The 17998-nt window shown below is 34.6% G+C and overlaps 1 protein-coding gene across 1 annotated transcript; it reads left to right on the top strand.

Moving 5' to 3' along the window:
- The first annotated feature begins 11128 nt into the window (after positions 1 to 11128).
- LOC124835202 (putative pumilio homolog 8, chloroplastic) lies at positions 11129 to 14852 on the top strand. The gene is made up of 6 exons (XM_088110066.1): positions 11129 to 11320; positions 11372 to 12245; positions 12359 to 12521; positions 13482 to 13645; positions 14016 to 14271; positions 14748 to 14852. Exons 1-6 carry the CDS (start codon positions 11146 to 11148, stop codon positions 14850 to 14852), a joined length of 1737 nt encoding a protein of 578 aa, XP_087966192.1. The 5' UTR covers positions 11129 to 11145.
- The last annotated feature ends 3146 nt before the right edge of the window (positions 14853 to 17998 follow it).

Below are 17998 nucleotides of genomic sequence, written 5' to 3'. Positions count from 1 at the left end.
AAGCAGAAATAATTTATTACTTGTAAAGGCAAAACTTATTCCACAATAATTTGAAACACCCTACATATCGGACACTCAATTATATTTTCAAATTATTTGTACATTAATATCTGTTACATATTTGTAATCAAGTTTCTTACAAACAATCTGCATTTAACCTTTTTTAACAAAAAAGTCTGTTTTCTTTATCTCTTACCTTTATAAATTCATTTTTCTTTAAATCTTATGAATTGAATGAGGGACTATATCTTCATTGATTCAAATAATGTCAATAAACTCATTAATGGTTTACAAAATATTTTATTTACAAACATTAGCACACATTTTTTTTAAAGTATGTATTTAAACATAGTCAATCAATGACGTATAAAGTTCTTTTTCACTAATTTACATTCAACAATATATAACAGATTCATCATTTCAATTAGAATTGAAGTTCTCACAAAGCTTGAATATATGTTTACTATCTCACTTCAAACAAGTTCTAAAAACATGAAACTAATATATATATATATATATATATATATATATATATATATATATATATATATATATATATATATATATATATATATATATATATATATATATATATATATATATATATATATATATATATATATATGTATGTAACTTCCAACAAGTTCTAAAAATATGAAACTAATCTTTTCACCAATGCTTGAGTGCACTAACGCAGTTGTGATCTTCAGACTTCTAAAAGCATGTATATATACAAGAAATCCAATAGTCCTGCATAAAGATTCAGGTGTAATATGTGTTCTCTAGACTGATAATGTGTAGTACTTTTCTTAGATGAAAATATGTGTCAATAAAATGATATATGTATATCATGTTGTGAATAGTAGTTGTTTAAATTATTAGCTTAACCTTGAAAATATACTATATAAAACTATGATGATTACCTTTAATTTAGGAGTAGGTAATATAATTTTATATTCGGTAGTGAATAGGTCAAACAACACTAAAAATAGTACATATAATTGATATATTATTTTATATGTATTTATATTTAAAACTATCGTGTTGTATTATTTATTAGAATATTAAATTAAATAATGATTATTTTAATATTTTTAAGATATTAGTTATGGTTTTAATATATTATATAATTTTTGCATAATATATAAAAATACAGAAATAAAATATATAATTGTATAATATAGTTAAATTTTGTTTTTGTAAAATATTTATAAAAGCTAGCCTAAAAATTAATTTTAAAAAGTTATATGTAATTTTATAAATAAAATATCATTTAAACATACATAAGTCGTCATATTATATTATAATATTATTTAATTTACTATTTTTGTGTATACAAAATATGATATAATTATATATTGTCATATTTTTGTGTATCATGCACTAGTACCGTCAGGCGAAATGATAGCGGTTGTTTTTCCTTATAGACAGCGGTTCTCGAACCGAGGCATATTCAGGCGAGGCAAAAAGTGTACTATTTTTGGCCTCGGGTGTGAACCGAGGCATAAAGGGAGAGAATTTGGCATCGGTTTAACTATAACCGAAGCAGTAGACTTTTTCGGTTTTTTATTTTTTTTTCCGAAGGACTATATGCCTCGGGTTAGGGGAACCGAGGCCGTATTTCCCACCCTACTGCTTCGATTGTAGCTTGAACCGAGGCAGTAGAGTCCTTTTTTTTTTCTAACCGCAAAACTTTCTGCTTCTGATGTGGTCATAACCGAGATCATAAGGTGCTTTTCTACCTCGGTTTTGACTTGAACCGAGGCATATATCCTTGTTTTTTTTTTAAAAATGAAGTATGTTTCTGCAACATTCCCAACAACAGAAACAAACCTGCATATATATTTACAGCCAGAACAGTTTAGAATAATCCAGAAATGTATATTTTGAATGAAAATTATAATAAAACATAAATACATTCAATTGAATCATAAATCAACTTCTTATAAGCATAAATCAATCCAATTATAATCATAAATCAAGTTTGAAGCATAAATCAATGTAATGTACAATAGAAATGAATAATAATGTAGAAAAGCATCAAACAACTTAGAAATATAAACTTAGAACTTACTATATCCTAATATCTACTACATACTATTATATAAATGAATTACATATTTAGCCAGTGCTTTCCTCACAAGTTAAAGTGACTTCTCTGGAATTGGAGCAGTCCTATTAAACCTTTGCATAAAATACAATGATTTCAATTAGTGTATTTGAAATCTAAACTATAGGGAAAATAAAATTTAAACCTAAATAATACCGTTTCCCATCCACTGGTGTAATGTGCACGAATAATGGTCATCATCCAAAACATGACGTAGTAACCACATTCATATGACCCCGTTTGTATATTACACTACAATATATCATCATAATTATAAAATGTTAAGTAACATCATTTGAATGGAACCAAATGTAACAAAGTATGGACTAAAATACCAAACCTTAAGGGCAACCCATGCAAGCTTTTTAGCTGTAGTAGTAGATCTCCCAGATAACATCATATGTGTTGCAAGGGAACTATTAAAAAACAATTCCTTTAGCATACATTTATATAACAAAAAAGTTGAAACATTGAGATTCTTACCAATCTACTACATGTCTAAGAGGGTTGGGAGGAGACTTCTACAATGAACAAAACCAGACAGCAGTGTTCTCCGGTATGGAGATCACAAGTAACTGCCAATGACACCTGAAATTGGTAATAACTTATGAATCATATACCAAAATTAATAAATGAATGTGTTGAAGTTAACAAACTTCACTTACTCATGTATATAAGGGAGAAAATATATCTCCTTCCCCATTCCAAAGCAGGTGGTGATGTATGTTTGGACATCACCAAATTTATTTCTTTCATGAGTCATAGAGGGGTCAATGAACCCATATACATCGTTGAACCCCTTCTTGTTACTAACATCAAACATATACCTAAAATGAAGAAATAATCTGATATAAGTAAGTTGATAAAATAGAATTATATAAAAAAGTTTTCATAAACTTACATCATTCACAGCTGAATGAGTGTAATATTAATTTCTTCTCTACCCGACGTAAGCTCCCTAACATCTTGATGATGCAAGTACAATGGAATCTGAGCTTCTCTTCCAAATGTAGTGGAATCCCAGTGTACATTCATCGGCGCATCTGAAATGATTTTAGCAAGCTCGTCTAACGCACCAAGAGGGTCATCCTCAGATAATTGAGTCTTCTTTGGTGTAGGACTTCCCTCTTGACCTATCTACTGTTAAATGCAAAAATGGTTATATTATAACGTCAATTAGAAGTAAATAATAAAATAGAGAAGTATATAGTACGAGTGTTTACCGGGAGATTAGATACATCACCAACCAAATGTCTAGGTCAGGCGACAAAGGACTTAAATGCTTCTTCCACAGTGAAGAACTCATCTGTAGGCACAGGAAGAATGACATCTGCTATGACAACTTCATCCACCGTGACCTTGAACTCATCTTCTGAAAGTTGTACACCATGCACTACAGTGGCTGTCTCATAAACTGTACCACAAGCCACTAGCATGGTCCCAGTATCAGAAAGAATATATCACTGACATGGACGAGTTTCATCCATGTCGTCCCCTAGGGCACCGACAGCTGAACAACTTCCTTTACCGCTTCTACCTGTCAAATTAAATGTTAGGTTATGCAAAAAGTAAATTAGTAACCAAAAATAAATAAGTTTACCTGTAGGGGGCACAACATGTTCCGCTACAGGAGATGGCGGAGGACGATTGCCATAATCCTCATAATGCTGCTGGAACTGGCGCGCAACCATTTTAGCAACTTCATCATACAACTCTGCCCGAACCTTCTTTGTGATCTCCTGCGTCATCTCTTTTCTTATGTCCTCCTTCATCTTTTCGTATGAATATGGACGCGAGGAAGACCCAAAAAACTGTCATATGCCTATGCCAGTCCCAACACCACACACCCGTCCTGGGTGCTCAGGTCGTCCAATAGCTGTGGCAAGAATATCCTGACGACCTTCTTGTGTGAATTGACCTTGGGAGCTCTGCTCAACCAAGGAGTCCTGTCACATAACAAAAGTTCAAAATCATTAGAAAGATTTATGTAATATATATAACAAAATTAATGTAAAAATATAAGAAATGACATCTTACAATTCTTTCAGATATTTCTCTGGCAGACTTGGAAGTGTAGGAGCCCGATGGTCTTATACGGGCTAACTTCCACTTCTCGTGCCAAGATGGTGGTGAAGGAGGAGGAGGAGGGTCAACACCCTTATAAAGTGGAAGTCTACTATCTGACTTCTGCTTCATTATTTTTCCTTCAAGCTCCTATATCCACCACGAGACAGTAGGTGTGGATTTTTATTCTGAGCGCTTATTCCCTATGCTTTTGACCTTTTTTCCTGTGACAAAATGAAACAATTGTCATAGTAGAGAATTATGAATGATGAATTGAATGATTTTACTGCACTTACCTGCCACGCCTCGGATGAACGAAGCTCTACAAACTGACGCCATGTTTCTTCGTCAATTGCTGAATATTTGGAACATGAATTTTCATTACTTTTTGGTCCAAATATATATCTAGATGTCAATTTTGTCTTAAACCCTCGAAATCTTTCTACAATTGCAGATAAACACCTATTCCTTAAGCTCTTGACGTTTGACATATCAAATGTTATCTACAACAAAGAAAGTAAATACCTTATATCAATACAAATTTATCAATATAATGAATATAGAATTTGGAGCAATATTGCTTAACTAACCAATAGATCTTGCCAGATAAGATTTCGATCAGCCTCAGAAACATGGTCAAAGGATGGAGTAAGTATAGAGATACGATCACGTGCTAGTACTCCAAGGTAAGACCTAAATACATCTGCATTTGGGCCAGATGCAACTCCAGTGACCACGTCAATAATGACAGGTGTCCTCTCGCCTGACGAATGAGGTGACTCAGCCATATATCTGTCACAATAAATAAGATGAAAGATAAATAAAACACTTATAAAATAACATATATTATTTAACAAAAGCCATAAATATTTACACAAACAAGAAATTCATACATAATCATATGGATTGGTCATATATATATTCCCTCATTGTGATCTTCTCGTATTGCTTGTATATCATCAATTAGAGGGTCGTCATCCAAATTTATTGTCGTTTTAAATGGATGGTTGTTAGCGATATGAAGATTACTTAGATTCTCTTCTTTATCTTCAATTTGCCTTTTTCCTTGGAGAGCAACATACCAATGGTCAGACACAGGATCTTTGACATAAAAAATCTGACTTGCTTGATATGCCATGATGAACGGTTCGTCTCCATAACCAACCTTTCGAAAATCAACAAGTGTCATACCAGATTCATCTATTTTGACACCACTCTTATTGTCTACCCACTTACATTTGAAGAGTGCAACGAAAAACTTAGTGTAATCAACTTCCCATATCTCTTCAATTCTACCATAATATCTCATGGATCCAACTACAGGATTTTGATCTTTGGATGTGGAAAACGGTAGCGACTCAGCTTCTACATTGACGCCACTATTTTGTACTGTGCTTTTATCATCCAAAGTCTTTGTATAGAATGTGCAATTATTAATTTCGTAGCCTGTAGAACATGCAACATCAAACTTCAAGCCATTTGCTAACCACAACAAAGTCTCTGAGGACCGTGATTCTTTCGAAACTTCAGATTTGAACCAGGACAAGAATGTTCTGTTATGCTCCATCAACTGCCATTTCTCTGATTGTCGTGGATACTTGTCCTTTACAACGACTTTGTGTGCTTCCAAAAATGGGATCACTTTATCTGTGTTGTTTAATATGTACAGATGTGCTTGCATCAATTCTTCACGACTTTTCGTCACCACATTCACACCTCGGATGCTTTTACTTGTAGAATATCTATTCAACCATGATGTCCGAGGGACTTCTATCGGATTTGCTTTAGTCATATACTCAGAGCAAAACTCAATACTTGCTTCAGCATATATCTTTCAATCATTGAACCTTCTGGACGATATTGATTTTTGACGTACCCTTTCAAAATCTTCATATAACGCTCAATAGGGTACATCCATCTTAAGTATACTGGTCCACACAACTTTATTTCTCTGACCAAATGAACAAGTAAATGCACCATGATGTCAAAAAAGGATGGAGGGAAAAAAATTTCTAGCTGACACAAGATGATGATAATTTCGCTTTGAAGTTCATCTAACTTTGTAGGATCGATGACTTTACTACAAATTGACGAGAAAAATGAGCACAATCGAGTTATGGTCTGCCTAACTTTTTCGGGCAAAATACCACGAATTGCCACTGGTAACAATTGTTGCATTAAGACGTGGCAATCGTGAGACTTCAGTCCAACAAGCTTTAAGTCCTGCATTGACACTAAGCTATTGATATTTGAAGAATCCTTGTGGTACCTTGATACTCTTTAAACAAAGACAAAAACTCATCTTCTCTTGTTTGGACATTGTGTAACATGCAGGGGGCAAATAAGTACGTTTACCAATCTCTCTTGGTGCCAACTCTTCTAGGATCTTCATGTCAACCAAATCCAAACGCGCATTCACTCCATCTTTTGTTTTTCCCTGGATGTTTAGTAGTGTACCAATCAAGCTATCACAAACATTTTTCTCAACATGCATGACATCTATGCAATGTCTAACATCTAACTTTGACCAATATGGAAGATCAAAGAATATTGATTTCTTCTTCCAAGGGGTCGTTACAGAAGACTTCTTCGACGTTTTCCCAAATATATGATGTACTCTATTAACTTTCTCAACAACTTCAAGTCCAATAAGTGGAATGGGTGCATTGTATTTCTCTTGTTCTCCATTGAATGCTTTCTTTAACCTTTGATATGGATGATTAGATTGTAAAAATCGCCGATGACGCATATATACTGTCTTCCTTTCGTGTTTTAATTGTTGAGCTGCAGTGTTTTCTTCACATATAGGACATGCTTTATGACCCTTCACACTGTACCCCGACAAATTACCGTAATGGTGCAAAATAATATGGCATGCATCATGAAAGTTTATGAAGCAAAGGCATCAAATATTTCAACCCCATCAACCCACAACAACTTCAAGTCTTCAACTAGTGGCCTTAGATAAACATCAATGTCATTTCCAGGCTGCTTTGGACCAGAACATCATGTACTTTCTTTTCATGCATAATCCAGGAGATAAGTTGTAAATTATCAGTATAACGGGCCAACAACTGTGATTGATACTTAAATTACCAAATGGATTCATTCCATCAGTAGCTAAGCCAAACCTAAGATTTCTACATTCTTCACCAAATTGGGGGAATTCTTGATCAATAATTTTCCATTGCTTTGAATCAGCTGGATGACGAAGCAGCCCATAAGTTGTTCTCTCATTTGGATGCCATCTTAGGTTTTTAACGTCTTTGGGATTCGCGAACAAACGCTTAAGTCTGGCAACTAGTGGAAGGTACCAAACTACTTTCAAAGCAGAACCATTCTTTTCTGTGTGACCACCATCTTCACCGTTGTTTTTTGACTTGTATCGTGATAACCCACATTTTGGACACTTTATCAAAACTTCGTTCTCATTCCTATATAATATGAAATCATTCGGACATGCATGTATCCGTTTATATTTCATACCCATCGGACAAAGAATTTTTTTTGCATCATAATTACGATTGGGTAACGTATTTCCATCTGGCAACATTTCATTCAACAACGACAACAATTCTGTAAAACTCTTATCACTCCATCCATTGCTCGCCTTTAAATTCATGAGCCTTAACACCGCTGACAACCGTGTGAACTTAGTTGAACCCGCATACAAAGGAGTCTCCGCATCAGTGGACATCGTTTCATATATATGCGCTTGGGCAAAAACTTCTGCGCCAACATCGCGGATCATGTCCTCTAAGTTGTCTTCTTCTGCTTGATCTTCCATATCCATTGTGGAATCATAAACATTTTCAGTTGGAGAGACAGTTGGAAAGTCTATTAATTCGCCGTGCCATATCCATGTTGTATAACTTCGTATGAAACCATCACAGATAAGATGTTCCCTAATATCAGTTGCGTTCAACTTCCTCCCATTCAAACAGTTCACACAGGGACATCTGAACTTGACTTCATCATCACCACTTGTACTCGCATTACGTTGCACAAACTCTATAAATTCTTCTACCCTTCTCTCGTAATCAGTGCTGATGTGTGGTAAATTAATCCACCCTCTATCCGTACGCATGTTTACTGAAATTGTTTACACAATTTCAATAATCTTAAATGATCACTTTGATCGTGTTTGTATTCAAGGTGTGACCTTATCCCATTCAAGAAGTTTCACTTTTCTTAGTTTATTAAACATATCAATTTTAAACAAGATATCTTAAATTTCACGAAATTTTGCCAGCATTTCGCATTGGTCTTCAGGTTACACGAAATGAAAGTGATTATAAATCACAATCAAATATGCACCCGAAGATCAATACAAAACACAACGACAAATTTTCGTGAAATTTAAGACATGTATATTAAAATTGATATGTTATAATAAACTATGAAAAAGTTATTCCTCTTCTTAAACTATCCAACCGGACAATTCAAGATTCAATACTTGTAAATTATTATTACCATCTCCTCTATTTTCATTTGTAAAAAGTATGTTTGTTCAAAAAATCTTGAGATAGTAAATAATTTTTGTATTGAATCTCAAACGGGAAACTAAGGCTAGTTCACAACAACAATATATATTCAAGCAAACAAATAATTACATATGCAACATGTAATATAATCAACCAAACATTATATTCAACCAAGAGTAAATAATGTCATTTCAATTAACTTTAGGGTTTAGATACTTGAGTTTATTTACTTGTTTACAACATGTTTCTCAAACCTTATTTGAATATTGTTTACAATTCAACGTGCCAATCACTACACTGTACATTTCTAAATTAACTCCAAACAGTGCGTAACACACTACTTATCCTAACAATCACACTGCCAAACAACCAATACACTGCCAACAACAAACAACCAATACACTGCCAACAAAATTAAAAAAATCAAAACAACCAATACATACAATTTGTTTCTCCTCCACCAATTATTATCAGCAAAAACACAATCAACCAACCTCAATGCAGACAACAAGATTGAAACAGCATTGGAGGCAGTACCGACGGAGGCAGCAGTGGCGGAGGAAGCACCGATAGGGCAACGGTGGCGCGACGATGAAGGGAGGAGGCGCGGCCAAGAACGAGGACGAGCAGGAATGCGCGAGCACTGGCAAGACCGAGGCAGGCGAGACCACTGGCAGCAGCAGTGGCGGAGGTAGCACCGGTGAGGCACCAATGGCGCGGCCAAGAACGACGACGAGTAGTGGCACTACCAAGACGGAGGCAGGCGAGACAACTGGCAGCAAAGCGGTGGCACGGCGAGCCAAGGAGTGGGACTGGTGGACGAAAGCGCAATAAAGAAGAAGACCGTATACGAGGAAGAAGAAGCTGTCGATGTAAATGGAGGTTCTACGAGATTTGAAAATATGAAGTTGAGCTACTACCTCGGTTACTCAAACACGCGAGGTAATAGCCCCATATAGCATCGGTTAAAAGCAAGAACGTTGTAGAACGTGTGGCTAATAGACCTCGGTTCATTGCTAAATTGATGCCCTAGGTCTGGCGTAGCAAGCAAGTAGGAGTTGGAGCAGGCGTAGCAACAGTTGGAGCAGGCGTAGCAGTGGTTTAGGCATCGGTTCCCCTGAAGCCCGAAGCAATAGGAACTAGTTTAGGCACCAGTTTCCTAACAAACCGAGGCAATAGGGAGTTGTCAGCCCCTTTCAGAGTTTTTAGGGGAGCAGCAGAGGTGTATAGGCTTCGGTCTCATCCTAACCGAAGCAATAGGGAGTGGTTTAGGCACCGGTTTCCTAGCAAACCGAGGCAGTAGGTAGTTGCCAGACTTCTCAGGCCCTTTTCAGACTTCTCAAACGGAGCAGCATAGGTGTATAGGCCTCGGTTTCATCTTAACCAAAGCAGTATAGATTTTCCACCACGGGTTGAATGGTGACCGAGGTATATAACCTTGTACGCTTCGGTTTTTGGATAACCGAAGCGTATATGGGATGTTAGAATCTGCATTTTTTACTAGTGATGTCTAAGTTGTTTTCAAAAATATTAAAACTCAATTATTAATTGGTAAAATATTTAAGGACATGAGGATTAATTAGTTTTTTTTTACACTGTGTTCCTGATATATTTTTTGTGTGTAATGATTATATGATGAGTAATGGTGTCATGACACACGTTTACATTCATTTGACACATATTGTAATGGTAAAATAGTCATAAAAATGTAAACTTTTGTATTCTTTAAAAAAAAAGTTAAAAAGTGAATGAAGATAATATTAAATGAATATAAAAAATTTAAGTGTGTGAAAGAATAATTACTCTTGTATAATCTTAGATACCAAAATAACAGGTTTTGTTGAACCATAACAAAAACGAAACAAACACAATCTCTAAAAGTAGAAAAGAGAATCCAAATTCCATACACCTCCGCTTGCACCCTTGTGTTTGTATTGTTATCAATTTCGTCTTGTGCAGTGTAGTGTGGGTTTTGTGTGAACATTATACACAACTGTGTCAAACCCAATAAAAATCAAGGAAATGTTACGTTGACACCACTGTTTTGTTTTGACATTGTAAAAAAATTAATATATTAAATCAGGTTATTTAATTTAATGATAATAAAATTATTGAATATAAAATAAGTTGTAAGAATTGAGTGAAAACTTTATTGAGTTTGAAGATATCTGGATTCAAATCAAAAACCTCCTTTTGCGATTCTTGCTCCTCCACTTTCTCCTAAAAGGAAACAAAAAATCCTCACGGAACGGGTGGATTCAAACACAATAGTGCTACCTACACTCTGCCACGTGTCCCCTTCCCCCTTTCCTATTCTCATTCTCCTTCTCTTTTTTCCCTTTCATCAGAATATCCGCAAACTACGCCATGAGAAACGAAGAGGTTGGAGCTTGGTTGAATGGGTTTCCTAACCTTCACCATGCCAACGTCACGCCACAACCTTCCACTGCTCCCACCAACACCTTTCCGATGTGGGGCGAGAACAACATGATCAACCACGACCATGATGTCGATGTGCTGCTGTCTAATGATTTTGCTAGAATGGCTATTTTTGGTGAACAAGGGGATGGTGGTAACAAAACTAAAGGATATGAACATGGACATGGATACGGTGCTGATGTTATGGACTCATCGTATACACAAGCATTCTCACACTCACACTCAAACCCACGCTCACTCTCACTCTCACTCTCACTCTCACACACACCTAGTAGTTCTTTGGATGGATATGTACATGTTGGTGAAGAAAGGGTTGTCCCATCGTCTGCTTGGGGTGTGAAGGCTTCTTCTGATGTGGAGGGACACACTTTCGGACCTCCAATGGACTTTAACCAAAGGAGGAGCACTCGTTATAGAAACCTTCAAATGCAGAACCCGTTTCATGCTAGAGGGTCATTTGCAATGGATTGGGATATTAGTAGTCCCTTTATGGTCTCTCAAGGTCACCCCAAGCTTACTACGAATATGAACACTCCATCGCCACATTTTTTCCCTGCAGTGAAAGAAATAGCACCAACAAGGGTGACCGTAGCCCCCACGGGTGAATTTTCGCATTCTAGAGTGGACCCTGTGGCGTTTCAATGTGATGGTGGATTTATCATGCAAGAGAGGGAGGTAAAATGGTGTGTTGGAGGAAAAGGGTGCAATTCTCTGAGGGGTTACAGGGACAGTTTACCTTCGCCAGCTCAAGCAGTGGCAGATGAAGTTCCTCAATTCATTTCTTCTCGTGTTCCGATTAGACCTGAAAAGAATGGCATTCTTTCAAGTGACGTTTCTCTTTCGCCGCGGCCATTGTTGTTCAAGTTTGGTCCTCTGGTTAGGTTACAAGGTTACATTTCCCACCTGGCAAAGGATCAGAACGGTTGTCGCTTCCTACAGAAGATGGTTGATGAGGGCACCTCTGAAGATGCACAAATCGTGTTTAACGGAGTTATAGATGATGTTGTTGAGCTTATGATGGACCCTTTTGGGAATTACCTCGTGCAAAAGCTGATTGATGTGTGTGCTGAAGATGAAAGATTACATATTGTGTCAATGCTGACTAAGGAACCATGGCAACTACTCAAAACCTCTTTCAATACCCACGGGTATATGTATCCTCCCGTTGAACTATATAATAGTGTTCTACTTTTCTATATCTTGATTCACTTGTTTTCATTTTCTCTATGACATGCTGAATTGATAGTTTTTGTTGTATTAGGACTCGGGTGGTTCAGAAATTGATTGCTACTGTGAACTCTAGGAATCAAATTGCATTGCTGAGGTCTGCCATTCAACCTGACTTTCTTGATCTTGTCAAGGATCTGAATGGAAATCATGTTATACAACGTTGCTTGCAATACTTCAGTTGTAAAGATAACGAGGTATAACGCTTGTCTTTGTGTTACTCAAACTGGACAGCTAATGGTTGTGCCCTTGTATTTAATTGAACAATGACGAAGAACTATATTTCAATGTAGTGTTGATGTAGTGAAAATAGGGAACATAAGCATGCATCAAACAATTGAGATTTTGTATTTAATCTCAAATTTTGTTATAAGTCGTATGGAGGTATCATTTCAGATCTTGATTGACTTCATCATCATAGCAAAAAGTGGCCTCTAATTAACACCACTCAGAGTGAGCTCTCATACCTCTAATAATGTAAAATATTTTACTTGTTGCCACATTAAAATGTACTTTGGCGCGCGCGCGCGCACACACATATATATATATATATATATATTCTATAACGAATTGATAACCTGTTATATTAATAATACAATTTTAAAATAATCTTGTTTATTCACTTCTATATTATTATGTTATACATAATAAGATATACGAAATATCAGTACTTTTTTATTTATTACTCAACTGAAAAATATAACATAAATACTGCTAAATAACCAATTCTTAGGAATTTTAGGTGATGGAAGAGAACAAAGCTGAATACACTCTAATGAAAAAGTATTGTGAGAAGATATTCAGAAATCTTAATCGAGTCCAAAAGGATATAATTGTAGTCTTTGTTGGTAGCATTTTTGTGTTCTATGCAACGACCTTGTTAAAAGGCCACTTAAATTGCTAATTCAATTGGATCAAAGGAGGGACTTTGTTTGTAAACTATTATGGCTATGGTTATGATCATGGCTGTTTATAACCATGAAGAAAACTTTATTCTAGAGCTTTCTAGAAATGCATTTTTTTGGTGGATTTCCAAATTCTGAAACTTGTACATGTGCACCTGCCTTAAAATCGGATTCATCATTTGTTTTTCTCTCCCTTAAACCTACTAATTATGAAGTTTCATCACACTTGTTTCCCTCTACTATTTATTGCAGTTTATTTTTGATGCTGCAACAAAGTTCTGTGTTGACATAGCTACTCACGAACATGGGTGTTGTGTACTACAACGTTGCATTGATTACTCCACCGGAAAGTACCAAGATAAGCTGATAAAGGAAATATGCAGACATGGGCTTATTCTTGCTCAAGATCCATTTGGGTAATTAACATGACCTTGTAACTGTTACTATTCCACTCAAATGGAAAATCTCGACGAACCAATTTTCAAAATGATTTAGATTGGATTTCTCCAAACCTTGCCAAAATTTGAAATTTCTTTTGTTCTGTAGTAGGTTCTTAGTATAGTGTTGGGTAAATTAAAATTCTTCCTATACTTCTACGAGGTATTTCAACTTCATTTTTTTTTTCATTTGTATTAATATGTTACCTATCATTTGAGACAACATGCACGAATCATAGTTAAGAATATTGGAACCAAGATTCCTGAATCATGGTTTGTATTTGATTAGTTTGTTAATTACTTTAAAACCAGTCTCTCAAAGCAAAATTTTGAATATGTTGCACTGCAGAAATTACGTTGTTCAGTATATTATAGAGATGGAGATCCCAAGTGCCTCATCGAAGCTGCATTCCCAGTTCAAAGGGAACTACGTAAACCTTTCCATGCAAAAATTTAGCAGTCACGTGGTTGAAAAATGCCTCATGCATATTTCGGAGAGCAGGTCCAGAATAGTCCAAGAAATGTTATCTTTTCCTCACTTTGAGCGCTTCCTACCAGACCCATATGCCAACTATGTTGTTCAACGTGCTCTCGGAGTCACCAAGGTTTGTAACTCAGTAATAAAGAAAAATCAATATTACATTTTCTAACATATACTGATCACTATTGAGTAATTGAAATTTATGAAACAATCACTATAAAAGATGAGGCTCTCTTTATATAACTCATGAATAAAGAAGGAGCCTTAATTAGTAGAACCAATGAATTCCAGGTTTAGATATCAGAGTGTGATAATTTGACACTTATTTCTTCACGAAGCTTCCACCTTTTACTCTAACCCAAATGACATTTGTTTACGTTATACCACTTTATTAGTTGAATATTATTAAAACCTATGAAATTATGAATTAGACTAACTGATTAAAAGTGAAACTCACAAAGCTATGATTTTCAAAATTTTAACTAAAAGAATGTATTATTAACATTTCTTATATTCACTGACAGATCTACCTCAATATCCTGCTTTACTATTCATTCCAGTATTGTGATGATTTTCTTTGTATCTTTTTGTTTGAAATAGGGTTCTCTGCATACATCTCTGGTGGAAGCAGTTCGACCCCATAAAATCTTGCGCACCAACCCTTATTGCAAAAGGATTTTCTCAAGGAACCTACTTAATAAGTGATGAATCGGTTGCAGCTAGACAAGATATGTTGTTGTTCTCTCGAGTTTTTCTTCACTATTTTTGTTATAATTAAGTCTCTCTTTGTTTTATACTTCTATTAATTATGTCTTGGCCACTAGCATATGTTGTATGTATGCCTACTTGACTGTGTAAGAATCTGAGCCAAATCTACCGAAAGCAAGTTTGAGCTACCCTCCAAAGGCAAGTTTTGTTTTCTAGATGCATATAATGCAGGTTTGTCCTGCAGTATTCTGTTGTGATGTGGATGTATGATGTAGGATACATCCTAGATATGATGTTATTTTTAATTTTTAATTTTTAGTTTTCTACGTAGAATGATGTGTGGATTTTCCTGGATGTTCTGTTTTGATATTAATAATATTTTGTTGGGAGTTTGGAAAATTTTATGTCCTTGTTGGTTCCAAAATGATTAAAATTATAAACAATATCTTTAATGGATTCGCTGTACTAGAACGTGAGTATACATAGGTGAGTCGTATAGTGGTTATTAAAGCTTGATTTTGTGAAAGAGTTACGTATGACTTTAATTTTTATACTTTTCCAGCAAAAACATTACAATCTTTTTCTTTAACTTGTTAATTAATTTATACCATTAAAGTTTCATATGTTAAAAACAACTTAAATAATTTTTAGTTACTGAAATATGATTGTTTTGAAACTGATTGTTCTTCACAAGCACTCCAATGAGCTTAAAGATACATAATTCCATTTAGGTTAAAAGTATGAAATGAAAATAAAATTAGAATATTTAATTCTAATTTATAGAAATGTTAAAACACATTTAAATTACAATATAAATGTGTTAATAACAGAGACATACATAAACCATGTAAAAATCGTATTAAAAAGTAATAAATTAAATTAAAATCATGAATTTTATAAACAATATTTGTGCATTATTTAATATTAGTATACGAGTACAATTCAAAGGCCTTTGGATCAGTAGGTCATTGCATTCTCAATTGGATGGCAACTGTTTTGGTAATCCATGCAAGTCTGAAACTGGAGATTTAATTCCAAATGGGCATGGTGAATGAATTATTGGTTTCTCATCTTTTAATTTGTGTGCAAATCATAATGCTGAACTTTTAACTATAATATTTTAATATAATAACATTTACACTTTTTTTTATCTCCCTCATTCATTGGTTTAGAGACACTTATAGATTATAGCTTGAGAAAGTCCTTAGATCTGGCCTTGATTCTTACCTCCTTTTTTTAACCACATTTGGGACTTCTACATCTTGTCATGAAAATTGACCTCTTAATATATCCTTTTGTGAAATGAAAATGTTTGTGCAAGCTGACAAAGTAAAGATAAATAGACTTGATTGATTAAAATTTAGGGATGATGTTATAATACTTTTTTACAAACTAACATTATTTCATTGGGCCACTTTGTAACCTACCAAAATGATGAAAAAAATCATAATAAATAGTAAGAAAGTTGATCAATGATCTCAATAGTTAGAGGTAATTCATATTCTACTTCCTCAAATTGGTGTTAACATATTTATAATTTTCACTATGAGAAAATGAATATTTAATGTAGGCTAAAAAGTTAATGTGCTAACAAGTAAAAGTAAATACTAAATAGTTATTAGTGTTGAATCTGCATTGTACATGTCTCTTACATTAAAATCATGATGCTAATTAATTAGCATTGACTTTTAAAGGTCGATTCTAATTAATGTTGGTTTATAATTCTAATTCATATTTTTTTAAATTAATTTTTTTGATTAAAACATTTTAAGTTTTAATTTTTTTCGGTTTGACAAACATAGACGAAAGAGATGAGTGTGGGTGAAAAATGACATAGATGGAAGAAATGAATCTGAATGAGAAAGAACATAGATGGAAGAAACGAGTGTGAATGAAAAAGAAAAGTATGAATGAAAAAGATAAACTTGAGTTAAGAAAAGTGTGAAGATTCATAAATATAAAAGAAGAATTTGAGTGTGATGAGATTTATATAGAAAGTGAAAAAAGAAAATCAGTAATGGAAAGATTTAAAATAATTTAACATTTTAATTTTTTCTTAAACAAATTATTTAACATAACCTTATATGCTAGTAACACTATCACAAATATTTATTTATTAAAAAATTAAAAAACAATTTACACTTTTTAACTTAAAAAAAAAATATTGTGTTGTATCATAGACATCTAAACCGACACTAATAACATTGTAATTTGAACAATATTAATATTTACAAACTAAATTTATATTTTTTTATGTATGTGTTGAAAAAATTCTGAAAAATTAATAATGACCCCTAAAAGTAAAACTATATAAATTATTTGCCTAATAATAAACAACGAAAAGGAGGATAAACATTGCAATAAACGCGAAATTTTTTTATTTTATTTTTATAGAAATTTTAACTTGTAGCGTTTATCAACCTTTTAATTTTAATAATGTTTTCGTGCATCTTTGATTTTACTACATATTGTTCAGGCTGAAACCATTTTAACTAATTTTACATCTGGAATATTAAATGTCAATCCAAACATGCACTTCACCAAAAACTTGGTTGATCCCTATGCTTGTATTAGATCAAGCTACTTGCACCATATGACCGAAAGGTCGTCACAGTCTACAATTTCATATCACCAGAGCAGACAAAGGCGCCGATTGGTTTCATAAGCGTAAATGATTAATATTAAGGAGATTAAGGTAATTTGCGTTTAAAGGTATTGTACCAGGATTGGATCGAGTTGGTTTGAGTTGATCCACCGGACGGTCAGAAGAAGAATGAGTGGGTCGGAAGTGGTCATGGCAGATCTTGATCTACGAACAAACACCGAAGATCGACTAGAGCCGTTGGGGGAGACACAATTAGTCTTGGTGGGGAAACATGATTCCCAGACAACGACTATGGCCCGTGGGCTGGAACCTGGAAAGAGAAATTAGGTTCGTCTTGTGGCGGAACAGAGACTTGTTTGTGTGGATAGCCGCCGACATGCCGGGAATCCATCCATCGGTCATGTCACACAAGTTAGTGTTGTTCAAGGAGGCACGACCAGTAGCCCAAAAGAAGCGACGAGTAGGGAAAGAGAAGAGGAAGGCCGTGGAGGAGGAAGTGAAGAAGCTGAGGAAGGCGGGATTCATCAGGGAGGTGACA

This window comes from Vigna umbellata, chromosome 1, assembly GCF_029865625.1.
Source record: "Vigna umbellata cultivar VRB3 chromosome 1, Vumbellata_1.0, whole genome shotgun sequence".
Lineage (NCBI taxonomy): Eukaryota > Viridiplantae > Streptophyta > Magnoliopsida > Fabales > Fabaceae > Vigna > Vigna umbellata.
The sequence above is the reverse complement of the archived record's forward strand: the minus strand, read 5'-3'. Positions and strand labels throughout refer to the sequence as shown.

What these genes read in the sequence shown, in the direction of transcription:
- LOC124835202 (XM_088110066.1), top strand. Translation starts at nt 11,146, where the DNA reads ATGATCAACCACGACCATGATGTCGATGTGCTGCTGTCTAATGATTTT. An exon ending in CTTGCTCAAGATCCATTTGG is followed by an intron (nt 13,646 to 14,015) that starts GTAATTAACATG and finishes GTTGCACTGCAG; the next exon opens with AAATTACGTTGTTCAGTATA. An exon ending in GTGCTCTCGGAGTCACCAAG is followed by an intron (nt 14,272 to 14,747) that starts GTTTGTAACTCA and finishes TGTTTGAAATAG; the next exon opens with GGTTCTCTGCATACATCTCT.